Source organism: Colobus angolensis, unplaced genomic scaffold (assembly GCF_000951035.1).
Source record: "Colobus angolensis palliatus isolate OR3802 unplaced genomic scaffold, Cang.pa_1.0 Scaffold229, whole genome shotgun sequence".
NCBI classification, from domain to species: domain Eukaryota; kingdom Metazoa; phylum Chordata; class Mammalia; order Primates; family Cercopithecidae; genus Colobus; species Colobus angolensis.
Window position 1 is genome coordinate 4,518,496 of NW_012115477.1, and position 16,877 is coordinate 4,535,372.

General features: G+C 40.3%; 1 protein-coding gene across 1 annotated transcript in view; it reads left to right on the forward strand.

Moving 5' to 3' along the window:
- DNAH11 (dynein, axonemal, heavy chain 11) overlaps positions 1-16,877 on the forward strand; it is a 384,221-nt gene that overhangs the window by 365,856 nt on the left and 1,488 nt on the right. Inside the window, exons 77-82 of the mRNA XM_011944208.1 lie at positions 2,494-2,613; positions 10,886-11,128; positions 13,051-13,233; positions 13,313-13,428; positions 15,834-15,946; positions 16,473-16,613. Coding sequence (XP_011799598.1) covers positions 2,494-2,613; positions 10,886-11,128; positions 13,051-13,233; positions 13,313-13,428; positions 15,834-15,946; positions 16,473-16,613 — 916 coding nt within the window. The remainder of the gene's footprint in view (positions 1-2,493; positions 2,614-10,885; positions 11,129-13,050; positions 13,234-13,312; positions 13,429-15,833; positions 15,947-16,472; positions 16,614-16,877) is intronic.

Below are 16,877 nucleotides of genomic sequence, written 5' to 3' on the forward strand. Positions count from 1 at the left end.
TTTTTAGTAGAGATGGGGTTTCACTGTGTTAGCCAGGATGATCTTGATCTCCTGACCTCATGATCCGCCTGCCTTGGCCTCCCAAAGTGCTGGGATTACAGGCGTGAGACACCATGCCCGGCCTCATTTTTTAATTTATAGAATTAAAAAGTAATTCTGAATACTTTGAGCATATTTTGACCATTCTAATAGTACTAGTTTTGTGTTGATTCCCAGCACATTTTGCCTAAACTATTACACTTAAAATTATAATAGTTCTAGGTAGGAAAAGGAATGGACCATTTAAGACCTTGATTCAAGTCCTTCATAACTGTCCTGTGAGGCTGAGACCAGGAATAGAATCGTATTTCAGCTGAATCCTATACACAGTTGAGGTGGAAAGGAAGGGGAGGAAGAGGGAAGTGGACACATGCGTTTCTCTCCAGCTCTTGCATCCTGAGTCTTGGAAACACCACTTGACCAACTGAGTCGCACTGTGTCCTGCTTTTTTTCATCCTGGGGCTCCAGGATCAGCACAGCCTTAAGTTTTTAACACATTCTCATGTTTCTCAGGTGTCTTGACCTTAGTCATTTTCTGCACATCACAAAGCGACTTATCAGGATTTGGGAATTAAATTCCTGTGAGCACATATTTAGTTGTACAAAATGCCCTTTTCCAGAAAGTATATGTAAAAAACAAAGACCAGGATTGAGGGAAAGAGAATCTATTATTGAAAAGGATAGATGTGAGGCCAGGCATGATGGCTCATGCCTATAATCCCAGCACTTTGGGAGGCCAAGGTGGGAGGATAGCTTGAGTCCGGAAGTTCTACACCAGCCTCGGCAACATGGGGAAACCCAGTCCCTATAAAAAATAGAAAAGATTAGCTGGGCATGGTGGTGTGTGCCTGTAGTTCCAGCTATTTAGGAGGCTGGGGTGAGAGGATTGCTTGAACCCTGGAGGTGGAGGTTGCAGTAAGCTGAGATTACTGCACTCCAGCCTGAGCAACAGAACAAAACTCTGTCTCAAAAACAAGAGGAAAGAGCAAATCCTTAGCTAAATAATTATCGAAAAGAACAGATAATTATTGAAATAAATAATTACTGAAAAGAACAGATCCCTAGTTAAATAAAAATTGAAAAGAGATACATATTGAAGACTGAAATGTGTAGCAAGCATCAATTAAATGTAAGCGGACAAAGAACTAAAAGTCAGAAGTCTTTGTTTTCCATCCATTTCAGCTATTTGGAAGGTAGTCCATGCAGTGGTTGAGAGAGCATGTTGTGGTCTAGGCACCCCTCTCTTATTTTTCATTCACCTCAACCCAGCTTAAAAGACATATTTGAAGTTCATTTATTCAAATTCAAATAAACTTGTAGCAAGTACATTGGCATAGTTGAAGCAATTTTACTTGTTCTGTTCTGTCACATCACACAACAAGCGAAGGCTATAATTACGTTTTTACTTGAACTGTTGGGAGGCAGTATACTGCCCCCGAGGGTGTAAAGGTTCCTGTCTAGAAAGGCTTCATCACACACTGGCATGTTTTGCAAACCCAGAAGAAGCTAAAGGGTAGTAAAGAGAGGCTTCAAACCCTGCTCAGCCAAATAAAGAGGAGATACAGTGATTTCTTGAATGAAACATGGTAGAGTCATTAGTTACAACCCTTACAACAATCATTAGGCCAGTCATGCCATAAGACAAGCCCTCAGCTCCATCTGTGGCAAGGGGATTTGTTTGCCTGGACTTTTGGAAAGTACTAGGATTCTAAATACACCCCAAATTCAAATTGTGTGGATGTTGCTTTCTTTTCCTGAATCTGATAATATAAGCTGATATAAATCAGATAATAAAAACATGTCATACTTCAAAGGCCTTATGAACCAACATCCTTTCACAATTTTTAGATGAGATTTTGAATGTATAAACTTTCCCTGCAAACATGTTCTAGGGATGACTCCGTTTCTTTTAAAATCTGCATAAGGCTGGGCGTGGCAGCTCAAGCCTGTAAATCCCAGTAGTTTGAGAGGCCAAGGAGGAAGGATGGCTTGAGACCAGGAATTCGAGACCAACCTGGACACCGTAGTGAGACCCCCGTCTCTACAAAATTTTTAAAAAATTAGCCAGATGTGGTGTCCTGTGCCTGTAGTCCTAGTTACTTGGGAGGCTGAGGTGAGAGGATTGCTGGAGGCACAGAGTTCAAGGTTGCAGTGATCTGTGGTTGTGCCATTGCACTCCAGCTTAGGCAACAAAACCAGACCTCATCTCTTAAAAAAAAATCTTCATAAACAGCTCAATGTTAGTGAATTTTCACTGACTATATTAGAAGACACTGAAAATAATTCTCCCAAGAAATTATCTGCAGAAACTTAGATAATTTCTGAACCACCTTTAAATCCTCCTACTGACAGAGGCTTGGAGGGCATTGTGTTAAAGGGGCACGTGCCACTGGTTGGCTACTCTGAGGCAAACTCTGCACCCAGCAGTGAGTATTTGTGTGGTTCTCCCCCCAGGTCCCGTGGGAAGATCTCCGTTATCTCTTTGGTGAGATCATGTATGGAGGCCACATCACAGATGACTGGGATCGCAAACTGTGTCGGGTATATTTAGAAGAATTCATGAATCCATCTCTGGTAAGACATTTGTAAATTAATTACTTTGTAAATTAATTTCACTGAGGAAAAAATTCTGGTAAGAATTTTATAAACGAATTATACTATGGGTAATTCTTAATGTTATTGAGGATGCTTGGCCTCTCGGGAAATTTCTTGTTTTTTTTTTTTTTTAGACGGAGTCTCGCTCTGTCGCCCAGGCTGGAGTGCAGTGGCCAGATCTCAGCTCACTGCAAGCTCCGCCTCCCGGGTTCACGCCATTCTCCTGTCGAGTAGCTGGGACTACAGGCGCCCGCCAACACGCCCGGCTAATTTTTTGTATTTTAGTAGAGACGGGGTTTCACTGTGTTAGCCAGGATGGTCTCCATCTCCTGACCTTGTGATCTGCCTGTCTCGGCCTCCCAAAGTGCTGGGATTACAGGCTTGAGCCACCGCGCCTGGCCCGGGAAATTTCTTAGAAAAGCAGAATCTCGGGTTCCATCCCAGACCTACAGAATCAGAATCTGCATTTTCACAAGTCTTCCAGGTGATTTCTGTGCGTGCTAGAGAGTGTACCAGCGTGAGGCACCCTCACATGCACTGACTCATCGGTTCTTTATAAAAACCCATGAGGTATGCAGAGCTGACACTGTTACTCCATTTTATAGGCCGAGATGCTGAAGCATGGGGATTTGCCCCAGGCCACTAGGTTGGCATGGGCAAGAGATGTGTGCATCTTTTGATAGAAGTCTTTTGATTTATATTCCAGAGTTCATTTCACTAAAGTTTCTTTTTTGCCTGTCATAGAAGTCCTAGAGAATAGTCTACAGTTTGACCAGTATCAGTTACTCTATTATAATATGTGCTCTAGAAAAATGTGGTGAATAAGTATGTAAGGTGATACATTTGTTAATTAGCTTGATTTAACCATTCCATGATGTACACGTTATCAAAATATCACACTGTGCCCCATAAATATGTATAATTATTATTTGTCAATTGAAAATAAAATTAAATCTAGCAAGATAGTCCAAAAGATTATATCAACCAAGTGCAAGGTAAGAACCTTATTTGGATCTTGTTCCAAATGAACTGTAAAAAAAAAAAAAAAAAAAAAGACATTTATGACACGATGGGAAATTAACATTAACCTATCATGGTAATATAGAATTCCTGTTAATATTTTATGTATGATAATAAAGTAATACAGTTATGTTTTTTTAAAAGAGAGAAGATCCTCCAGGGTGAACCTGGAGGACATTATGTTAAAAGAAATAAGTCAGCCACAGAAAGACAAATACATGTTCTCACTCACATGGACTCCTAAAAAGGTGATCTCCTATAAGTGGTGAATAGAACAGTGGTTACCAGAGACTGGGGAGGGAGAGAATGGGGAATGAATCGTCAATGGATACAAAGTTACCATCCCTAGAAAGGAAGAATAAGTTCTGGTGTCTGTCCTATTGCACAGCAGGGTAACTGCAGTCAACAATACAATATTGTATATCTAAAAATAGCTAGGAGAGGATTTTGTATGTTCCCACCCCAAAGAAATAAGAAATATTTAAGATGCTGTGCCTGCTAATTACCTGATTTGATCATTACACAACATATACATGTATCAAAACATCCCATTGTACTCCATCAATATGTACAATTATTATGTGTCAGTTAAAAAGACAAGTGTGGTGATTTGAGAGCCTCATTCTTCCTTCTCTCGTGAGGAAGAGGCAGATCACTCCTGTAGGTGGAGTTTTTAAAGACCAGGCATTCTTGTCCCCTTTCTCATCTTAGTAATCCCGTGTCTATGTAGAAATGGTTCCAGTCCGGGGCTGTGTTTTCTGGAAAAAGTACTCCATTTTTGTTTCTCATACTGCACAAGCTGAGTGTGGTGGCTGTAGTTTTCTCATGCTCTCTCTCTCATGGCATCCAGGTTCATGGCCATTCCTGGTTATTTCTTGGAAACCTAAAGCACCCATACACCATATCATGTCTATTTCCAGCTGAGTGAGACACCAACTATGTTTAAAGCAATGCTTTTAATAGTTTGAGCAATGTCCTATTTATAGTTTCTCTGAAAATTTCACCTCAGAGAAGCATTATATAGATTTGATCACCTTCCTCGAGTTCATTTTGAGAAGTAATATAATCATATTATCAGTCTAATATTTAGTCTATATTAGATTAAATCACTAAAATCGTATTAGTCTAATATTTAGTCTGTTTTAGACTAAAATACACCAGGAAAACATAGTGTATTTTAGTGTAATGTAGAAAACTGGGGACATTATTTTGTTACTAATTTTAATAATGTGGAACAATTTGGAGAGAGTGCAAGAAATGCACAATGTTATGTAATTGTTTCTTTTGATTGTGAGTCTCATGGTCTTTCCTTAGTTCTAATGAGCAGGACTTCACATGTCAGAGAGAGACTTCCAATTTAGCACAATTGGAAGTCACTCCTCAGGAGAGGTCTGGGAGCAAGTTACCATGGAGATGGGAAAGCTAAACAGTGCCAGGCATGCGACCTTTACGGAGGCTGATTTCTCTGAATGATGGTGGAGGGCAAGGGGCCCAAGAGGAGCTCCCGTGGATGGTCCCTCCCCTGGCTCTGGCCTGTGGCTGAGGGGAGAATTACTGTTGTCAAATGCAGCAGTCCATTAACCTTCACAAGCCTGAACTCCCATTCAAATGACTGTAAAATAAATATAGGTGATGAAACCTGAAGGGGCATCAGTGGTGTGTGTAAGCCCTTCAGAAATTTAGGTACCTGACCTTCCATACAGATCTGGTGAGGTTTTCAGGATCGAAATGCTTCATTTGCAAATTGGCATCCTCACTGGAGAGGTACCTCCTCAACTCACCAAAGGAAATTAAAGCACTTAACTGACTTGCTGTCAGAGGCTGCAAATCCCAGTTATTTTGTTCTCATGCGTGTTTCTCCTGTTCATGCTGTTGATACGATTAGCAACATGATCTAACACTTCATCTGCAGGACATCTTTTTGCCACTTCCCACAAGTGGTTAACATATTTGGAAATTAGTGTCTTTGGTTGCAGTGGAACATGATCAAAAAGCAACACATTCATGGTGTGGGGTTTAAAGTTCTGCTGCTCTTACCAAAAGAAACAGAGTGCTTTCAGTGATATCTTGCTGTTAGGAGGATCAGTGAGTTTCTTGTTGAATAAATGAGTTTGCGCTCAGAGAGAGTTCTCCCATGGGCCTTAGAGGGTCTCCAGCCAAAGTTAAGAAAACATTTTCTCACATAAAGCATGTATTTGGCAGTGTTAATTAAGAAATACAGTAAATAACTTTCAGAGAATAAGGTACCAGGTCATCTTAAAGTTATATAATACAAACTATTTTAGTGGTATAGAATAACAAGAACCTGGGCTTTGAAGTAAAAAACAAAAACAAAAAACACCATTGAAGTACCTCTATGTACCTCTATGTATTTGCTGTATGATGTAATTGACCCTCTCTTAGCCTCAGTTTCATCATCTACAAAACAAGAATGATCAACTTACAGGTTTGCTGTCAGGTTTAAACTTTGGTACAATGCTAGAACAATATGCTTAATAGATGGGAAATCTTTTTATTATGAAGTATACATTTTCATTATATATATTTAATACTTGGCTGTACATTAATCTGTGATAACAATGGGAATCCTTTAGTAAATACCTGCTCTTTGCCAAGGGTCATTACCACACACTTTGTATGTATGATTTCTTCTTACTATAATCTGGAAGAGTAAGTATTATCCCACTTAATCAAAAAAGAACCTCAGGCTCAGAGAGGTCAAGCAGCTGAACCAGGATTTAAACTCGCAGTCAGACTCCAAAGGCTGGTCTTTCTCTGCACCATACTGCCGTGGCTGGAGTGCTGAGCTGTTTGTAGCACAGGTCACCAAAACAATGACTTGTATCTGTATGTAGATGGTGTACAGGCCGACACTGAGAACAACACGGGCAATACGGAAGACCAGAGTTCTGGTTCTGCTACTGACTTGCTGTCTAGCTTTGTGCATAGCTTTCCTGTGCCTCAGTTCATTCATTTGTAAAATTAAGGTATTGCCTGGAAAATCACCAGTGTACCTTTTCATTCTCAAGACACCATGATAATTCAACCTTGAGTAATTCTAAAAATCCCTAACAGCACTTTGGGGCCATGGTATTTTTGACCCAAAAGGCCAAGGGCAAATGCATTTGTTTAAACGCACAATGAACTGGAGCTTCTTGTCATTACCAACACTACTTGGAGAGGTAGTGGAGTGGGGGCCAGTTTTTTATTAAATGCCAGAAAGGAAAATGTAAAAAGGACAATAATCTCATGGAGTCCAACATAGTGGGCTGGATGCTGGTTCTCCAGTTTCTAGTAACTGTCCCTGCCCCCGATTTCAACAAAGATGATTTCAATTTTTTTTCCTTCTTTTTGAGACAGAGTCTTGCTCTGTTGCCCAGGCTGGAGTGCAATGGCGTGATCTCAGCTCACTGCAACCTCCGCCTCCCAGGTTGAAGTCATTCTCCTGTCTCAGCCTCCCGAGTAGCTTGGATTACAGGAATGCACCACCACGCCGGGCGAATTTTTGTATTTTTAGTAGAGATGGGGTTTCACCATGTTGATCAGGCTGGTCTCAAACTCCTGACCTTGTGATCTGCCTGCCTCGGCCTTCCAAAATGCTGGGATTACAGGCATGAGCCACTGTGCACGCCCAAAAATATCATCCAAATTTTTGATGATATTTTCATGATGTGGAGGTTCTTTCTGCGTGAGCATGATTCTATTGATTATTTTTAAAAAAGGTTTTACTAAGATATAATTTGCACACCAATTTAAATTACACAACTCAAAGGTCTTTAGTATATTCTGCAGCCATTACCAGTTTTAGAACAGCTTTATTACCCACCCCCACAAAAAAAACCCTGTAACCATTAACAGTCAGTCACCATTTATTTCCCACCCCATATTCCCCTATTCCCCAGCCCACGGCAGCTACTGATCTATTTTCTGTCTGTATAGATTTGCATGATCTGGGCATTTTATATGAATGGTTTCATGCAGTATGTAGCCTTCTTTCATTTAGCGTAATGTTTTCAAGCTTTAGCCATGCTGTAGCATATATCAGTACTCGATTCCTTTTAAGTCCGAATAATGTTCCATTGTGTGGACATACCACATTTTGTTTATCTCATCTCTCAGTGGACATTTGGGTTATTTCTCCTTTTTGGTTATTATGAATAATGCTGCTATGAACTTTTATGTACAAATTTTGTGTGGACGTATGTTTTCTTTTGTATATGTACCTTAGAGTGGAATTGCTGGGCTAAGTGATAACTTTACGTTTATCATTTGCAAGTACCACCGAACTGTTTTTTAAATAGTGGCTGCACCATTTTATATTCCCTGCAGCAACGTATGATGGTTCTATTTTCTCCACATCCTCACCAACACTGCTACTGTCCTCATTTTTTATTTTAGCCATTCTGGTGGAAGTGCAGTGGTGTCACGTTACAGTTTTGATTTGCATGTCCCTGAAGACTAACAATGTTGAACATCTTTTCATGTGCTTATTGGCTATTTGTGTATCTTCTTTGGAGAAATGTCTATTTAGAATTTTTGATTCTTTGAGGCTTTATAACAGCTTTCTCAAACAAACCTCCCCCAAGGCAAGAAAGTTGGCCACTGTGTAGAGAGTCTACAACTATGTCCCCTTTGGCAAAAAGCAGCTTTTCATAAAAACTCTTGAGTGGGAAAGGAGAAAGTCTAGATTCAGCTTCAGGATTCACCGGGCTCCTTGAGTATATTAACGTCTTGATAGTTTTCTTAAAGTAAAAGGGAACACAAGTCTCTATATGGAGGACATTTCCCAGGTTTTGTTTGTTTTTTCCTTCTAGAAAAATCAAGATGTACTAAAATCAAGTCTGCTGCTAGGGTACGAGGAAAGCCAAAACTAACATAAGAGCCTGCTATGTGCTGAGCTGTTTGCATACCTTATTAAATTCTTATAGCCACAACCATTAGGTTGCTGTTATGAGCAACATTTTACTGATAAAGAGACTGAAATGCAGATAAATTGTCATTTCTTAAGGCCACCAACCCATTAAGTGATGGGAGCTGAACCAGGCTGTCTAGCTGTAAACCTCAGGCCGTTTCGAGTTGGCTGTTTTCTTTTGCTTTGCTCATTGCCTACCATATGGAAGGCCCTTGTCACATGTCTATAAAGACTAATTTTCTTTCCAAAGAGCATGGGTCATTTACAGTCCCATCAACAGTACCTGAGCATGCATTCAAACAAATGTCCCCATGGCAGCTTAACCTTTCCAAGTGATTTTGGTTTTGGTCAGTTTCTTTGCTTGAAATTCTGTTTTTAACTTTTTGTTTTTATTAAGGACAGATTAACTGTGGCTTCTGAAACTTCTTTCAATTTCCTGTGTAAGCACAAACAGAGAAGACCAAGTACTTGTTTGTAGGGAACAATGTTCGGTTGGGATGTGTGGATTCTAGGTTTTGGTTTTCTTATTCATATTTTGCTCATATTTTTATTCTGGCTACTTTATCCATTGTAGACTAATAATGATGAGTTTAACTCTCCTGCATGGTTTTATCTTGGTCACCCAGAGCCAGGTGACATTTAAATTTTGATTATTCTCATATATAAACATGAAATGATACAAATGTGAATAAATAAAACCAAGCCAATGGATACTGGTGGTGGAATAGTCCAACTTCTTCCTTCCCATATTCATTGGGTCAAGATTTCCATTTCTGGCAATATGAAGGATTAGATAACTTAAAAATCTTCCTGGTACAAAATAAAAATTAAAATGCTGAGTCGAATATTTAAAATGCGCTTGGAATTCACAGAAAGCAGTCGAGCATCCTTATGAAGGACGTAGGCTTTCTACATAACCTGGATTGCAGGTTTAAGAAGGAAAGAGAAAACCACTGTTACGCACATGATTTTATGGAAATTCACACTTACTTTGTCCTCTTTAGACTCTGAGTTCCTTAATAACGAGGTCATATGGAGCTTGTACTTCTAAGGTTTGTTGTAGTGTACTGGGTGGTGAGTACATATTACTAAATGAATTAAATAATATTCACTTTGTCTCCAGGTGATAGCAAGGGGACCACAGCATAGCATACACAGTTACAGACAAATCCATTTCAGAAACCCACTTAGAAAATCTAGGCAGAAAATAGCTACATTAGGTGATAGTTTAAAAATAACATTCCCCTGTACATTTAAGTGCACATACAGGCAGGATTTATGGTGCAAGAGACTGGGAGAATTAAGACAGAGGGGTTAATGGTCCCTGGAAACCAAAGAGCAATCAGGGAAAAATAAATCTGAGATTATACTGTCACTTAGAAAATTGTAAGCACTTGATTGACTCTCTGTTTATGGCTGGTCAGAGACTCAGGCTCATAAGTTCTTTTGTTACATTTTGAAGTTCTACGTTCTAATCTTTAGAGGGTTTGTTATTGCTATTCACATTGCCTTTGTTCAAAACTTCCCTCTAAATGGAATGTCTACCCTCTTGCCCCAGCCTTATTAAAGTAGATGGGCATGATAAAAGCCCACTTTCTCCAGCCTTTCACTCAGTAGGTAACTGTATTTAGCTCTCAGGATCTGTGGATCCTAAACAAGACAGACTCTGCTGTGAGTAGCTCAAAGTCCTGGGAAGGTAGGATCCATTTGACTCTTAGTATATATGGCCTATAAATGGTACTTATATACACACACATTTTTCATTAAATGCATGTATCATGATTTATATTTATAAAATTCAGGTATATAAATTCACATCATATATAAAATGATGGGATGCAGTACTGTGGGAAGTATGGTGCCCTGGGGAAGTACAGGCTATAGAGTCCTACTAAAATGAGTTCAGAATTAAGATTTAAATCAAATGTCTACCTCAGCAAATTCACATCAGAGTCTTGATTTCCTCTCTGGGAAATGGGGATGGTTGGGAGAATCAATGAATAGGAGTGTGTTATAGGGTAGCCCAGGCTCTGTGATGGCTCATTCCTTTTATGTGCATGTATCACACTGCCCCATGCACACTGCAAACTGAGTCTTCTTAAGGATAGGATTAATGGGTGTTCCTTGGGATCCTCCCCAGAGATCAGTCTGGTGTTACATACAGAGCAGAATGGTTGATTATAAAACAGTTTAGGGAGCCTGCTACTCAGCCAGCATTGTGCTGGGGCCTTCTTGTCAGGGTCTTCTCGAAGTGTTGAGGAAGTGAAAATGGATGCCTGCCTACATTTGGAATAACTGACTTTTCTTTTGTGGTTGAAGATTGAAGATGAACTGATGCTGGCACCAGGATTTGCTGCCCCACCCTACCTAGATTATGCAGGCTACCACCAGTACATAGAGGAGATGCTTCCTCCAGAAAGCCCGGCACTGTACGGCCTCCACCCAAATGCTGAAATAGAATTCCTGACAGTGACGTCCAACATTCTCTTCAGAACTTTGCTGGAGATGCAGCCCAGTAATGCACTCAGTGGTGATGAACTGGGGCAGTCTACAGAAGAAAAGGTAGAGAACCTTTCCTTCCTTTTCTTTTTCATTGAGGTATAACTTACTTGTACTGAAGTGTACTAATCTTAATTGTGCAAATCTATTAAGTTTTTACCTAGGTTTATACTCATCTAACCACCACCTAGATGAAAATAACATTTCCAACACTCCAGGATACTCATGCCCTTTATCAGTCAACGTACCCCTCGTCTACCCCAGAGATAATCAATATCTTTACCTCCATCATCACAGATTAGCTTTACCTAATTCCAAATATATGAAATCATACAGTCTGCATTCATCCATGTCTAACTCCTTTCATTCTGTATTACATTTGTGAGATTCATCCATGTTGCTCATGTACCAATGGTTCATTTTTGTTTTGAATTTTATATGAATATAAAATTCTTCATTCTACTGTGAACGAATGCTTGGGTTTTTCTTGTTTTTCACTTTTATAGAAATATCACAACCATAAACATTCTTCTACAGTCAATATAACTCCCAAAGGCATCCATTCCTACTACCCATTTCTCTATACCCAGAAGTGGGATTGCCAGATAATAGGGTATAATGTTTAGCTTTAATAGTATTCCCAATCAGTTTTCTCAAGTGGTTGTACCAGTTACTCTCCCACCAGCAGTGTATGTGAGTTCCAGTTGCTCTATCTTTTTGTGATTTTGTAAGGGTAATGATATCTCATAGTGGTTTTAACTTTGCAGTACTCAGCTGAGGAATCATATTGAGCATCTTTTCACATGTTTATGGCCATTTGGATATACTGTCTACCCCTGCTGTAAATGAGTTTAAGATTTCAGGACCAGATAAATTACCTGTCAGAGTGGTGCCAGCTGGCAGGCATGATGTCAGAACCAGAGGCAGTAGTCTGAGAAACCAAGGAAAGAAGGAAAGCTGCTTGAGGCTAAGGACAGGCAAAGTTCTTCCATCTTTTCTCCTCTCTAGATATTGACTGGTTTCTCCAGATCAGTGGTGCTGTCTAGATAGAATGAATACCATGTACATACTCATACCTTTAATATATAAATCATTCCTTCAGAGCAACTACAGAAGATAGAAGTTTCTTTGTCAAAAATGTTTATCTAAATTGCTCTAGGAATTTTAGGATGCCGTGGTTGGGAGGGCAGCATCATAGTTCACCAGAATTTGCTTATGCTTAAAAGGCTTATTTGGGTTATGTGACTTTTATTTTATTTTTTATTTTTTGAGACAGAGTCTCATTCTGCTGCCCAGGCTGGAGTGCAGTGGCACCATCTTGGCTCACTGCAACCTCTACCTCCCAAATTCAAGCGATTCTCATGCCTTAGTCACCCAAATAGCTGGAATTAGAGACACGCTCCACCATGCCCAGCTAATTTTTGTATTTTTAGTAGAGACAGAGTTTTACCAGATTGGCCAGGCTGGTCTCGAACTCCTGACCTCATGTGATCTGCCCATCTTGGCCTCCCAAAGTGCTGGGATTATAGGCGTGAGCCACTGTGCCCAGTGCCTGGTTCACGTGGCTTTTAAAAGGATCTTGTTAATTTAGCAGATTATAAAATACAGTACCCAAATAATAGGCTTCTACTTCCTCTGATCGTATCTTTACATATAAATAACATGTAGTTGATGACAGTTCTACACTCCCTAAATGTTAAGTGAATAAACCGCAAATAACTGTAGCTCCTTCTTGACTAGATTTGCGGCTCCATGGAAGGGGGAGTGCTGGCATTGGTGCAGAAGCACCAATGAGGCAGCTGAGGGAGTTGGCACTGCCACGCCACCCACCTCCTGGGAGCCGTAGGCATCTTTCAAATGCATTCGCAGGCATCTTCAGAAATTGTATGATATATTCTGGAACTTCAAAAAGTAGAGGATATACATAGTCACCATGACCAAAACTGAAATAGAAAGGAGCTAAATCTTTGTTTTAATATTTTAAGGTTAAGAATGTCTTGGATGACATTTTGGAGAAACTTCCAGAAGAGTTCAACATGGCAGAGATAATGCAAAAAAATTCAAATAGAAGCCCATATGTTCTTGTTTGCTTCCAAGAATGTGAGAGGATGAATATTCTCATTCGGGAAATACGTATATCACTTGAACAACTGGACCTTAGTTTGAAGGTAAGCTTAAAGTGAGGCTATAGCAGACTTTAGCACATTGGAAGATATTCACTATGTGGCTTGTTTTTCTCCATGCAAGGGGGAATTGGCATTATCTCCTGCTCTGGAAGCGCAGCAGTTTGCATTGAGTTATGACACGGTACCAGACACTTGGAGCAAACTGGCTTATCCTTCTACTTATGGCCTAGCCCAGTGGTAAGCTACCCCATCCTCACTGCCACTGGCCCTGAGCAGCCTCAGTGCTGGGTTAGTGTTCTGAATAATGCTTCCTAAGAACTATGCAGACTGGGCTTTGTGACTGTACTCAACTTGTAACTGTAAAAACTCTTCCACCAATTTCATTTGAGTTTACTTGGTATATTGAATCAAAGGCAAAAATCAGTCAAAGGACAGGGTCAGAGCAAGATTCAAATTCTGCCTCTCACTCATTGGGTATATGATCTTAGACAAAATAATCTGTCTCTTTTTTAAATCTGAAAAATGTAGATGGCAATAGAATCCCCTCACTGAGTTGTTGTAAGAGTTAAACGGCCATGGAAAGCAACTTGAATTTGCCTTTGTGTCATCTTGTAACTTTACTTTGCAAACCTGAGATTTCTATGCCTTCTCATAGACAACTTTTGAAAGTTTGTAATATCGTATGCAGTATGCAGTAAACTAGACTGGGGGTATAACTGCAGAGGTGTGTCACAAAGCTAGGGCAGAAATTCACAGATCACTGAAGGCTGATGTTACACCTAATTGCTCCTTGGTCTTGGCAGACAATTCAGGAAGTTTCACAAAGCTCTTTATTCCTGGCTTTTCGGTGCTGACTTTCCTTCCCCCTGCTTTCCTGAATCATTTATTCCATGAACCTCAACTATCCCTGTACCATTCCTATTATATTAGTGGAGACTCTGTACATTGTAGCATGCATTTTTGATTTTTCTAACACAATGTTAGACCCTTCAGCTTCCCTCTGAACACCAGCCTCCTTCTGGTCTGGAATTGTAGTTCCATCTTATTTTAAACCACATTACTTTTGTTCTGTTTTGCTTGTGGTCAATCATTATTTTTGCTTCAATATACTGTACTGATTTCTTTGCTCATCATTGCTTTTTTGGTATCTTGTTCTGGGCTTTTTAAATTTTTTTTTAAATCAGAGTATAAAATACAGAGCAGGGCTTGCGGGGCAGGGGATGCAATCATCTTGTGTATCTGAAACTGTCCTTACTGCACTCTCATTCTTGACTGATAGTTTACTTCTACGTAGAATTCCAGGACACAACAATTATTTTTCCTTCAGGACTTTGATGTTCTAACTCCATGGTTTTCTAGCATTGATTGTAGAAGGTGGGTCTGGTCTTAAATATTTGCATTCCTTCCCAAGTAAAGTTTTAAAATGTTTCTCTTTACCCTTGATGTTAAACAATTTTACTATCGTATTGAGATGTGGATTTTTAAAGTACTGTTATAAATGTGAGACTCCATCCATAGCTTTTATTCTGAGCGCTTTTTTCTCCGAATATCGTCTTTCTCTCTATTCTCCTCATGTCTACATTTATCTGCCAGACCTCTTAACGTTTTCAGTGTTATCTCTCAGCAGTATACTTGTAGACTTCATCAGTTCCGGGTGATCTTCATTACATCTTCAACTGTATCCAATCTGTTTCTTCTCTTAATTATTTAGATTTTCATCGTCCAGGTTGGGTGCAGTGGCTCATGCCCAGCACTTTGGGAAGGCAAGGCAGGAGGATCACTTGAGCAGAGGAGTTCGAAGCCAGCCTAGGCAACATAATGAGACCCTGCCTCTAAAAAAAAAATAATAAAATAAATAAAATAAAAATTAGCAGGTGTGGTGGCATGCGACTGCAGTCCCAGCTACTCAAGGTGTAGAGGTGGTAGGATTGCTTGAGCCCAAGAGGTCAAGGGTGCAATGAGCCATGATCATGCCACTGCATTCCAGCATGGGTGACAGAGCAAGACCCTGTCTCAAAAAATAAATTTCATTGTCCATAATTTTCAGTTCCAGGTTGTTTATATTTTTGGAAGGGTGCCCAGCCTAGTTTCATAATTTCCTTCTTATGACTATTCTCTTTTCCTGAGAAATTTAAATATACTTACAAATAAGTATTTTCTTCAAGACTTCTCTATTTCCTGGGTTATAAAGCTTCCTGTTTGTTGGATTTGCTGGTGGTTTTTCATGCCATATACTCTTCTATCTATACCTGAATGACAGTTTGGCTAGTTATTAAAAAACAGTAACACCCTCAGTCAGAGGCCTTTGTAACCATCACTCTCCTCTTGTCAAATGCTGCCATGGAGATGTAAAAAGCTAGCATACTTCTTTTCCCTTTATAAATGGCTTCATGAGTTTTCCACATTCCTCAGTGTATCTTGCCCTACTGTTAAGAGCTACAGGCATCAAGTCTCCAATGGGAAACAAACTAGCCCTTTAAAGGGACAGTGCCCTGCAAATTGTCAGGGAACGATTTGACCAGCTACCAGTGGTATACTTCTCTACCACCACCCTGCCCTAACCGCCCCACCACCACCAGAACATACTGGAAAATGGCTATTTTACTGAACAAGTTTATTTCTTCCTACCTCCCGTAAACCAGGTTCAACGACCTCCTCCTGCGATGCCGAGAACTCGATACTTGGACACAAGACCTTGCCCTTCCGGCTGTCGTGTGGCTCTCTGGTTTCTTCAACCCTCAGTCCTTCTTAACTGGTAAGGGCTGAGGCAGTTGCAGTCCCTGATGCAGACAGGACCATACCCTACCAGAAGCCCGGCCCTGTTTACCTATGATGGCATCTCTTTGCCCTGCTAACCGATCCTCAAGCAGCAGCCATTATAGAAAGGACCAGCAGCTACAGAGGAAACAAAGTCCTGGACAGGCGAGCAGCAGCAGGCGGGAAAAGGCCTCCTATAGCAGCAAGAGCAGCCAAGTGAGGTGGGGCACGGTGTCCTCTAGTAAACATTTTCTGGAAAGGGCCGCATAGCTACTCTATTGTAGTGCAAAAACCACAGACAATACACAAATGGCTGTGGCTATTCCAATACAACTATTTACAGAAACAGCGAGCTTGTCCTGCAGGCCTTAGTTGGTCAAAGCCTGCTCCAGCGCAGCCACGTGCAAATGCCCAAAAACCTAAAACATCCTATGGGACTAAAGAATGCCTCAATTTACTGGTAGCTCCTGGGAACCTTATATGCAACATTTTTATCCTATTCAATGTTTGTTATGTTTCCAAAGCAATCATGCAGACGATGGCTCGAAAAAATGAGTGGCCACTGGATAAAACGTGCTTGACTGTTGATGTTACCAAAAAAACAAAGGAAGATTATGGCCACCCGCCAAGGGAAGGTGCATACCTCCACGGACTCTTCATGGAGGGTAAGACACCCCAAGGAGTAAGTGGGGAACCTTTTCCTTACTCAGGTTCAGATCGGTGTTTGTCCTCTGTTTCTCAGCATCTCCTCACTCACACAGTAACCTTATGCTAGTCATTATCTCATTTCTTCCTCTTAAATAATTCAAATGCTGGGATGTCTGTCCAATGTGAACCAAATTGTGTAATATTTGGGGTAATGGCTATCACTTAAATTTTGCACATATATCTGGGTGGTAATGCCACTGAATAACTTTAGACTCAGACTG